General features: G+C 34.3%; 1 protein-coding gene across 12 annotated transcripts in view; it reads right to left on the bottom strand.

Annotated features, from left to right (window-relative positions):
* WNK1 (WNK lysine deficient protein kinase 1) overlaps positions 1 to 12,101 on the bottom strand; it is a 146,605-nt gene that overhangs the window by 34,712 nt on the left and 99,792 nt on the right. For all 12 annotated transcript variants that reach the window (XM_029954013.1, XM_029954003.1, XM_029954008.1 and 9 more), the window contains exons 5-8: positions 8,409 to 8,497; positions 6,454 to 6,673; positions 4,988 to 5,321; positions 3,889 to 4,076 (exon numbers count right to left, since the gene is read on the bottom strand). In XM_029954013.1, the coding sequence (XP_029809873.1) occupies positions 3,889 to 4,076; positions 4,988 to 5,321; positions 6,454 to 6,673; positions 8,409 to 8,497 (831 nt within the window). The remainder of the gene's footprint in view (positions 1 to 3,888; positions 4,077 to 4,987; positions 5,322 to 6,453; positions 6,674 to 8,408; positions 8,498 to 12,101) is intronic.

The raw sequence follows: 12,101 nt of genomic DNA, 5'->3' as shown, positions 1-12,101 counted from the left end.
TATAATCTCTATCTGGAAAAGCAGCAGCAAGGTCCCACAGTGTTTAACACAACTTTAAGAGACAGATCTTTTATAGATACAAATGGGGCCAAAAAAACCCTTATGTACTACATGTGTATGTAATGTATAATGTATTCATTAAGGTCACAGGAGCTCGCTCTCTGTTCATGAGTTCTGTTCCTGTGCTTTAATACAACTTTTAATAAAACATTTTGCACCCTCCAAAAAAAATAATGTATTCATTAGGGTCAAGATCCCACCTCATTCAATATCTAAGAGACAAATTTCCACAAGGGAATGTGTCTTTTAGTTTGTCAACACCATCATTTTAAACTGTTAAGAAATTAAAAGCAACTTTCAGTCTTCAATAATGTGAAGAGAAAATGTATTTGAGTTACTTTTTGATAAAGAGAACATGTGCTTTTGGTTAAGGCAATGAATTTAAAATGAAGTAATACATATTCTTTATATTAATAAGTGAAAATGCAAAGATTTGTATAGGTCAGTTAGGGATAGGAGAATATAATTAAAGCTAAATTTTATTGTGCACATATTGATATGTGCCCAGGGCACTATAAGTATTCTCTCTCATTACCTCCTTGCTTTTTCTCCCATCTTAAAGCCTTGTAACAAAAAAGTTTCCTATAGGAAGAACTGGTATTCTGAAAGCAGAATATATTACTAAGTGTAGTCCTTTTATTTATTTAATTTTTATTAAAATTCTTGATGCCTGGATGTATTCATTGGTAATAAATTTTCATTTGTCAGGAAGTTTACAGTTACATACAGTACTGACAAAGAGGGAAGGCAGGCTGGAGCGTCGGTGCTTGCGCTGAGAGGCAGAGTGCATAGGCAGGACACTCTCCAATGCTTTAGAAAGCTTTTCGGCAAAAGTTTCCTCAGGGGCAATCCGAAGGAGGGAAGGAGAAAGAGGTGCAGACAGCACTGGTGGTGGGGTGGAAGGAGCACTGGGAGAGATGCGGGACAGAGAGGGAACAGCAGAAAGATGGGGAACACAAACCGACATGCTACGGCCACGACGAGGCTAAACAGAAAACAAACACACACATGAAAAACACAGTACTTTGAAAATAAAATAATCAAACGTACAATGATAATAGGGCATAGCTGACCTAAAGAAGTGTCCATCCTCCCCCAATCCCACAAATTCAGTTTTTTCAAGGAGGGGTATAATTCCACAAAGCACACCTGGAAGACCACAACTATGCTCTCTACACTGTTGGCCAAGTACAGGTTTTTTGTGAACAACCACGATAATGATCAATTATCTTCCTAAATATTCTGAAATTACATCAATTGTTATGAATGTATGAATAAGAGCCAACTGACTGAGGTAGTAGAACAGACAGGGAATACAATGAATACTCGCTTACAGTTTTCTGCAAACTTACTAAGATTAAGAAAAAATGAATTCTATTAGTTTTAATGTACATTATAATGTGTAGAAGACTTTAAGACTGGATTACGGGGCACCTGGGTGGCTCAGTGGGTTGGGTGTCCAGCTTCGACTCAGGTCATGATCTCACAGTTCGTGAGTTCGAGCCCCATGTCAGGCTCTGTGCTGACAGCTAGCTCAGAGTCTGGAGCCTGCTTCAGATTCTGTGTCTCCCTCTCTCTGACCCTCCCCTGCTCGCACTGTCTCTCTCTGTCTCTCAAAAATAAATTAAAAGACATTTAAAACATTAAAAAAAAAAAAGACTGGATTACTTTGCAGGAACTCTGGAAATCTCAGAGAAGGTTTCTCGATTCTATTTTAGAAGGCATCAGACTAAAAAAATTGTTGGCTCGGAGTATTTTATTTATTACATGTCTTATCTTTATCTGTAAAGGGTAAAAAGTCATTTTCTAATAGGAAAAGCATTAGCTTCCTAGAGGTAATCGTGACAGACACATTCTGTAGTTTTACTAAAGTAGTCAATGGAAAAATACCTTAAAGGTCAATCTCTGAAGAGTAAAACTTTAATAATTTTCTAGAATATTGGAGATTCAGCTTAGGGTTATAAAGTTTGAGGCACCTCAACATAAAAATTTTAATATAGCTAAAAAGCAGTATACCTAACACTGTTAAGGTTGTCCTGAGCAAGTTGGTCATTTCCCTTTAGATATTGTGAACTGCATAACTGACTGCATTTTCTTTTCTGAAACTGGTTGCATAGAATCCTTTGAACCAAATTTGTGGCCTACCAGTAGCAAGTACTTAAGCATTATCATACTTATCATACTTAGTTTATTCCTGGTTCTATTCTTCTCCACCCTTGTTTCTCTTTTATTCTAATTTTTTTATTCCACATATAAGTGATATATTATTGTAAGCCACAGTAAATTCGTTCTGCAATAAGAAAGAAAAATAATCATAGGATTAAAAAAAAATTCTCAATATTTGACGACCCTTCATGATACCTCCACAGAATACTGTCATTAAAAGGCAAGACTTTCATTAACAGTCTGCTTTTTAGGGTATCAATAAATAAACGTAACTATGTAGCTCAAATATTTAAAATCTTCATAAATGATCATTCTATTTCCTTTTCAAAAATAAAGACACCTAATGTTCATTACCCTGTGATGAGGGAAGCAAGGACATTAAAAACAGTCAAAAAAGAATCTAGTTATGATGATCCACAAAAGTAGAAACGTACAAGAAATGCTGACAAATAGCATTTGTTAGAACACGGAAATACATCTATATAGATCTTTGTAACTTTTCCTACCCTACCTACTTATTTTAAAGGTCAGAAAAGTAGAAAACATTAGTGTATTAGTAGTTTTCTCTGCATTACTGTGGCCATTCATCTTGAGACCTAGCCAACTCATGAATGGACTCTGAAACATACAAACATCTTTTATTCCAAGCTGTAGGACAAAAGAGCAGAGCAAACAGAAGTACCTTAACAGAGAAAGATTTTCATTTAATGTAGAGCAAAAGTTCCACAAAATTCAGATTTAAAAGCTTTCTGAGAAAGAGGGGAAAAATATGTCTAAAGATCTCACTAAACAAGTCTATACAGCGACCAGTTATTCCCCAATTCCTTCCTGAGGCAGATAATGTACTTTACCACTCAGGACTTCACAGAGGGTCTACAAAAGAAATGGGGTATTACCTGATCATCTATTTTAACATTTTCTATATGAAAAGCAAGAATGGCTAATGTAAAACATGGGGCAGTGTATGTCTGTGTTTACATATAAATGCATAAAATATTTCAGAAAATAATCTCCATAAGTTGATTCTGAAAATAAGTCTGTAATAAAACCATACCAAATAAAGAGAAAAAAGCAAATGAACATATACTGGGGAAGGAATTTGTGTCCAACACAGACTTTAAGGCAGGAACACGCATAGCAACTGATGGTTAACTAAACAAGCGCTAAATTAAATGGTCATACAAATAAAGGATTTTTTCACTCTAAAGTACTCACATGCAGCATTCTATAATGGTTTGAATGTCTTACCTGTGTTTTATACAGTTAAGAAATCTTACAAAAAATGCTTAGTAATTCTTTTAAGTAAGCTTTTGAAAAACACTCCACACACCCAACCCTCGAAATATTTGTATGTCCAACTTATGCTGATTTGAACAGCTTCAACTCTAAAGTGCTAATGAGGGCATGATCTTTAATCAAATACAGATTAGTCTAAATCTTGTACATAGTTTCTTCACCCAGGAAGTTCAGCGAATTCTCATACATTGTTTATGTTCTAGCCTAACTGAATTACTACTCTATTATTACTCTAATAAACCTATTTGCTTTACAAATATACCATTTATATTATCTACTTCAGACTCATGCTATTACTTGGATAGTAGAAAGCATCTGAAATTAACACATTACATCTATCAGCCCTCATTACAGGCAGTTACTTACCATACTTGAGGGGGGATATACCCCATGAGGCTGAGACTGTGCTTGGACAACAGACGCTGTATGCCCTGGGGTTGTGCCAGCAGAATGTGCCTGATCATGCTGGGACCCATATGAAACTGTCTGTTGGCTGCTCACTCGAGAGTCTGTGAAGACAGAAGATCCTTGACCACTGTCAACCGTCCCGTCAGCTGAAGGAGAAATAAATTGCCAAGAAACACAGAGAGACACATCACGAAAAGGAGGTTTATATTTTCCCATCACAAACCCATGACTCTAGGGTTAGTTTTTTTCTTTGTAAAGACCTGAACTAAATAAAAAACAAATACTAGTTACTTTACTAAGTAGATTTCTATGCTTAAAAACATGAAGGATCCATATGGAAAAATGTTTTAATGTCTTTAAAAAAGAAATTTCATGGCTGTCATAAAATATTATTACCTGAAAAATAAGGGAACTAAAATGGAATGCTATTAGCCACAGGTTTGATGTAGCTTTCAAATTCTTAACTTGGAGAGCAGTGCATTTTAGTATTAAGCAGGTAGTTCAAACAAAAACTAAGAGCTGCATTAGTTTCTAGTCTATATGTTCTTCAGCTTTGCTAAAAAAAAAAAAAAAAAAGCTGAACCAGATTAATGGATTCATTTACAAATAGCTAAGATAAACTTGTTCATTATTCATTATTAGTTATTTCATTTTATTAATTTATTTTTACAGATGTAAGTTTTTTTTTTAAGTTTTAATTTAAGTCCCAGTTAGTTTGCATACAGTGTTAATAATTAGTTTCATAATTCCATTTTATTTTAAGGAACTGTAAAAAGTAGTAACGAACTGTAAAAAGTCTACAAACTAGAACTTCCAAGATGTTGGAAACTATAAAATTATTTTATATCCTAATCCCATTTCCTTACTGTCCTGTCCTAGTCTGTTAGTGGTGGATGACAGAATAGAGAGAAAAGGCAGACGGTAATCACTTCAAATTTCTTATTATATACTGGATTTATGATTCAAACCAAGAGGCCAGTGAAAAATGATGAATAAGAAGATGAAAAATCAATTAGGAGTATCCTTAGCATACTTGTCCACTTCCCAAAATACTTACACAACACAGATATACTAGTTTGTTGGTACTGCAGTTGTTGATGTTGATCTGCCTCAGGTTCTTCAGGTTCTACTTGTGTAGAAACTGAAGCTGATGTGGTAGAAGCAGGAGGCATGCCAGTACTAGCAGATGGGATCTGCTTAACTCCTGCCTGGGAAGTACTTGATTGTTGTTCTACCTGGTGTTTCTGACTGATCTCTTCCTGCTTTCTTTTTTCTTGCTCCTCCCGCACCAACTGCCGCTGTTCTCGTTTTCTCTTAATTAATGACACTCTATCTTTGATGGCTTTTGCCATGGTCTTGTGATCACCTTCACAGACATACCCAGACTCTACCTATAGGATAAAAGAGTGCATTAGGAAGCAGTACAATATCAAAAGAAAACAAATATATTTTTTAAAAGCCATTTGGGGGGGAAAAAGTAAGAAAAGGGGGGAAGAAAGACCTCTCTAAGGACTGGTCTTAACCAAACTGAAATTACTGGTCTGTATTATGCATTTCTCCACCATTTTTGTAGATACTAATGGACTGGAAGCCAACATCTTTGTAGAAACTTTCAGGGTAGGTGTACTTTCACTCCTAACAACAATAAAGCAATGGGGAACCTAAAACCAAAGGTTTTAAACCAAATAAGGCTCATTTTATTCTAGTCACTCTGTTTCCTGCTCACATTTAACTATTAATATCAATCTGTGTTGTTTTTAACTTCGCTTCACTAGGCGACAACTTAACCAGATGAAACAACTGTGGTAAATACATGCAAGTTAAAAAACAAACAGACAAACAACAAAAACACAAATCTCTACTGGTATAAAAAACTAACATTTAAAATAAGGATCTCTTTCATATCTGACCCCTTCTACTGAATGGTTCTTATAAATTCTAGTAGAGATATTCTAAAAGTACTTTTAATCTGCACTTTTAGGTACTATGGCAACCTTAAAATTGGTGAAGTGTTTCTTTTCTGAAAAGTTGTATTTTTTTAATATAATCTGGTTCATTTTTTTCAAAAATGTTTAACATTTATTTATTTTTGAGAGAGGGAGCAGGGGAGGGGCAGAGAGAGAGATCAAAAGATGACTGATCAAAGGCTGTCTACTAATAACTAATTCTGAAAACTCCCTCTGGAAAAACAATTCATGATATATGTATAGAGTTGATCCAAATAATTGATCAATATTTAGATATTTAGAAAATATAAACTGCCATTCTAACTCACTAGGTTTATGTAGATTGAGTCATTCAACCTTACAGACTTTCAAATTACTTCAGGATACATTTTAGATCCATCCATCCATCCATCCTTATATCTCTACCTATTAATTTTCCTCAAATAAAAATAACTTTGGGGCCATTAATCAATACAGTTTTGTATCAATGACATCTGTCATCCATACTGCTTTTTTGCTCAATAATACCAATATAAATCTACATCAATTTTTAAATGGCAGATCAGTGCTAATTTACCATTTCTTGAGCAACATCTTCTGGCACATCTCTTTCCAAGTCAAAGGAAAACTCAATAGCTTCATTGTCTTTGTATTTTCCCTTTAATTTCTTAATATCTTCAATACGAAGCCATAATTTAATGGCTATCTTTTCTCCATCATCTTCTTCTGCTAATTCTACCCGTACCCCTGTTTCCTCCTGGAAGAAGGCGTGGTTCAAAAGGTCTTTGATAGAATATCTACCAAAGAGAGGGAGGTGAAACAAAAATAAAACAAAATGTTATTAGATTTAAAACAATTTTCAAGTGTGGCTGATTACTGTTATATTTGGAATAATAAAAAAGGACTATTAAAAAAAGCAAAGGAGATTTTATAACTCATTTCTACACTGCTCCATGTAAATAGTGATTATAGTTTTGATCTCAAGTTACAGAACATGAGAACAATCTCATTTATAAATAAGAGCTCTAAGTGATATTTTTTAAGAGACCTAATCTCATATTAGTTAACGATGCATTAATAAGAGCAAGTAATACACAGAATATCATAGCTTAAAAATACCACATAGTTTATGTAGAATTTATAGTTAACAAAAATTCCTCTTATGTGGTCCCATCTAATCTTTCACCAACATTCAATGAATTATTAGGAAATGCAGGCTCAGAGAGGATGAAAATTTTGCTCATAGTTAGAAGGCTTAAATGGTTGAATCAAAATTTGAAAATAGGGTTTTTGATATCTAGTTCTTTACCTTCTACTACAACTTTACCCCAATAAATTCAATTCCTTGTTCAACAGTTTGTGTACTAGGCAAGAAGTATGATTGTGGAATAATCTTCTTTGGATAAATGGTTTCAAAATACCAGTAATCTAGTAAACTATATTATTCAGAAAAGAAACTATCATATGTTCTAAGACTGGAAAGAAATACTCTTTTGTTTATAGTAAAAAAAAAAAAAAAAGTTCTTAGAAGATTAAGGAATCTCCTTTCCTAACACTATATGAAATTAGAAACCCAAACTAAACTTCTACTGAATAGCCTTAAAGATCATGATGTTAAACTCTTCCAAATAACAAAGTTATCAAAAAAGAATGAGACTAGAGAAGTGAAGATACTGAATTCTTTAGTTTGGATGATATACCTGATTGTTCTCATTCTTCAGGAGATAGATTGTGCTCAACTTACAATTTATATTTACACTGGCTGGTCTACTTTTTCTTTTTTGGAAGGTGAGGGGGGATGGTGAGGGTAGATTATTTTTCATAGACACTGGATCTTTGCCATGCCTAATGGGTGATGAATCAGCTACATGACAGATCAGATACTTGCCACTCCTCTGAGAAAAGTCCTGTTAGTACAAATGACTAAGCCAGATCTCCTCCTAAGCTTTGGGCGAACTTGTCTCTTTTTACTGAAAGGAATTTTGATGTTTTGCTCTTCAATTTTGGCATAATGACAGCAAATCAAGACCTGTATAGTTGAGCTGATTTCCAAGAGCCAAGATTTTATTTCACCTTTTAGAATTCAATGGTTAGAAAGAGATTGAACCCCACTGAGTTTTATAAATCATGCTGACACTTGAGGTAAGTAGTTGTAACTGAATGTAGTAGCTAGTTTCTGGTTCACTTAAACCCTACCACACCACATTTCCATAACATTTCAGTATATCAAATCTCAATACTACCTTAAATGGAAAGAAGTTTACTTTTAAAAGATTATTTTTAATTTTTAGTTTTTTTAAGTAATCTTTATACCCAATGTGGGGCTTGAACTCACAACCCTGAGATCAAAAGTTACATGCTCTACCAACTGAGCCAGCCAGGCACCCTCAGAACTCTAATTTTAAAGATATACCATGACATAAATAGAGAAACAAATAACAAGTGAAATATTAAATACACTTTAGACTGAGTATTGTATTCAGACATATTATTACATTTTAATCAATACCTAAGTCAAAAGTAGCAACTTACCTTTCATCTTTGTTTTGCCTTATGCATCCTTCAATAATTTCCTTTACTTCAGGAATTGCTACTTTGTCAAAACTGGCAGGCTTCACTCCCTGAGAAACATAAAAATAGCAACAGAAACACATTAATAAAGCCACAGTCTTTGAACTTTCATTTTGATTGCCTCTTAAGCTTCTATTAGATTGCCTTCTTACCATCCTGGCTTTTTTCTGATTTGCCTGCAGGATCTGGTCCATTGCAGGGTCAGAGCTGAGTAGTGGCAATTTAGCTCCCACAAGAAAACAAGAATAGTTAGACAGTGGGGTTTCTTACTTCCATGGCCTCTATATGTGGCTAGGGGAAAATTCAGGCTGTTGTCAACATCTTCAGCTGTGTTTCGGGTAAAGGAAGTTATTGGCTAAAAAGAAGGTCAAATGTTCTAACTGGTTAGATCTTTTGTTCAGCCTTGTTCCCTAATACATTAATCAACACAGTATTTAACTACTTTGAACAGTGAATCCACGAATGGGCATGAATTCACATGCTTAGTTTGGCAGGTATTCTATTATCATAGTACTCTGTAACAAACTCAGTGAGTATAGCAATTAAGGATTTGGATTGGTTTGGCATAACAGAAGAGCAAATTGTCTGGCACATATGAAACATAAAATGAAAAGTGACTTTTCAGATCCATATAAAAGATAAGATTTCTAATTAATTTCAGAAGAAAATTCAGTATGATTATATGTAATATTAATATGGTATTTTAGAATCTTTATAAAAATGTAAATTCTTTGCAAATAAAAATTTCAGCAATGTGAGGAAAATACACATAAGATATAAGAATAACAAAATACTTCTGAGAGGTGATACAGAGAAAATCACCTCATTTTCTATTCCCACCTCATCTACGTAACCATATGGATTTAAGTAGCTGCACTGATATACTGGCCAAGTGGCACTTAAACACATAAAACACAGGGAATAGGAAATAAGGGAGAGGTACTAGAAAAGTTAGACTATAGTATATAAATTTTGATCATCTATAGTCTTAGTGACAAAATCGATTAAAATAAAATTAGTGAAAATAATTTGACAATCACAGAAATGCATGGATTATAATGAAATGCATCAAAGGATTAACTCTAATTCTCATCAATTACTCAACTGCATTATTCAAAACTCCTGATTTGGAGGATTCTACCTCTAAAGGCTAACTTTCCACAGCAAGGTCAGTAATTACGGCTGAACTTAAAGTTAAACCCATGTATTTAAAAGGTTCATTTCTTTAAAAAAATTTTTTTTAATGTTTTATTTAGTTTTGATACAGAGAGAGACAGAGCATGAGAGGGGGAGGGGCAGAGAGAGAAGGAGACACAGAATCTGAAACAGGCTCCAGGCTCTGAGCTAGCTGTCAGCACCGAGCCTGATGTGGGGCTCGAACCCACGAACGTGAGATCTGACGTAGGCTGAAGCCGGAGGCTTAACCGACTGAGCCACCCAGGCGCCCCTAAAAGGTTCATTTCTAAGAAATGACTACAAAGATCACTATTCTATTTTCCTTAATTTTCTTATTTTCAAATCCAGCTAAGTTTTCCCAACTGGTCTTTGCCTTCATATAGTAATTCTAATAAGAACAAGAAAAATAATGCTGCTGAAGCAAAAGGTTGCTTTAACTGAGCAAGCTGGTATGGTATCTCACTCAAACTAAAGGGCTTTAGAAAATAGGAACTGTTTTAAGAATAAAAAAAGGATGATGCACTCTGAAAGTTCTCTGGTAGTTGAAACACTAGAGATTTTGTTTTATATTTGTTTTTAATGTTCTACAACAAACATGTAAAACTACAAAAGCAAACCTTAAAGATGTTATTTATAAATATAATGGGAAGAACAATCTAAAATGCTGTATATTAAGTTTGTAGAACATTTACTATCAGCAGAAAATATCTAAAAGAATGTTCTTTGGTAAAACTAGACACTAATACATACTTGGACTTTGCATGTAAGGTCAATTCAAATATTACAGGAAACCGGCCAAAAACAATACAGATATAATTAGGAAAAATGCTTCTTCTTCCATAAACATGTATTATTTTCAGGGAAGATACCTTGGCCTTCTGGCAGTAAAAACTCGACATATTAATAAAGCACACATATATTGATTAAAGTTCTGTTCCAATTTAGCACAGGCATATTGGAAAGATGATTTCAGACTCCTTGTTTGACAAATGGGGATAATGTCTGTCCAACTTGCCAACCTAAATTCATGGCAGCTAGAATCAAATGTGGTATCTAGAATGAAAGCTCTTTGAATTACTAAGTTTGCTGACCTAAGGTCCCTTTTGAATTCAGAGGCAATCAGCAAAGATAATAAAGCTTAGGGTCAAAAGGAAGCAAGGAATTCTCTTGAAAAATAATCACCAAGATGTACAGTGAACCTACGTTCATCCTTTGTTATTCTTAAAAATAAATAACCCTCTTTGTTAATCCTACCCATGTAAACATTTACTACTTTACAAATAGGAATTCCCATTTATAAATAGAAATATTAGTTGAACAAATGAGCTATAGAAAGTCATACTGGCAAAATCAGCAACTGCGCCTAATATAACACCTCAATTTATTAAGTTAAGCTGCTTTCTCAACCTATTCAAGATTCAAATACAGAAAATTCCATAACCGTGCTATATAACTGGTAATCTGATTGCCATTGCCAACTTAAAAAATGTGTTGCAGGTGCCAAGGTAACCAATAAAACTGAGACATACCTTACCAGTCCAGCAGCTGGTTTTAGAAGATTAATGCAGCTTACTATTACCCACTTAGATAATGAAAAAGAAGAGATTTCAGCTACCAGTTAGCTACCATCAAGAAGCCAGGATTATCAAAACATCTAGCAGAAGTGTTCTGAATCATTTGAGAAGAATATATGGGGACTGTATATTGAAAACGACCCCACAAAATATAAAATGAGCATAAAACCTCACTAACTCTGAAAGTGACCTACAGAAAAGTTACCTGGAAAATAAAAAAGAAAGTTGTTTGAAATAAACAAGCACAGGTTTTGACACATTTATCATACTTACAGGCTTCTTAAGAAAAAGAACTCAATGTATTTTAAATATTTTTGGTAACTGATACTTTTTTAAATTTAAAAAAATGGTCTAGATTATCCTAAAACATGGTTTTAAGCACTATATAGAACAAAATAATGATGAAAAAATATTCTGATAAGATTTCATCTTTTCCCCTCCATAGTTTATATACTTCAACAAAAACAATCAATTTAGAGCCTTTAAAATTCTCCTAATGTCATCCCTTTTCTTTATTCCCTGATTTAGCCCTAAGTACTATTCTAGTCCTGTTCTGAACAGTATAGGCAAAGTTTTGCTCACCTCTTCTGAATGAGGTTTAAAAATGTAAAACAGAAAAAAAAAGAGTACTAAGGCAGATAAATTGGGCTAATATTTTATACATAAGAAACATTTGGTTAAGGAGACACACTCTTTTTAAAAAAAAATTTTTTTTTAATGTTTTATTTATTTTTGATACAGAGAGAGACAGAGCATGAGAGGGGGAGGGGCAGAGAGAGACGGAGACACAGAACCAGAAGCAGGCTCCTGGCTCTGAGCTAGCTGTCAGCACAGCGCCTGACGCGGGGCTCGAACCCACGAACGTGAGATCTGACCTGAGCTGAAGTCGGAGGCTTAACCGACT

This window comes from Suricata suricatta, chromosome 10, assembly GCF_006229205.1.
Source record: "Suricata suricatta isolate VVHF042 chromosome 10, meerkat_22Aug2017_6uvM2_HiC, whole genome shotgun sequence".
NCBI classification, from domain to species: domain Eukaryota; kingdom Metazoa; phylum Chordata; class Mammalia; order Carnivora; family Herpestidae; genus Suricata; species Suricata suricatta.
This window is presented reverse-complemented; position numbering and strand designations above follow the sequence as displayed.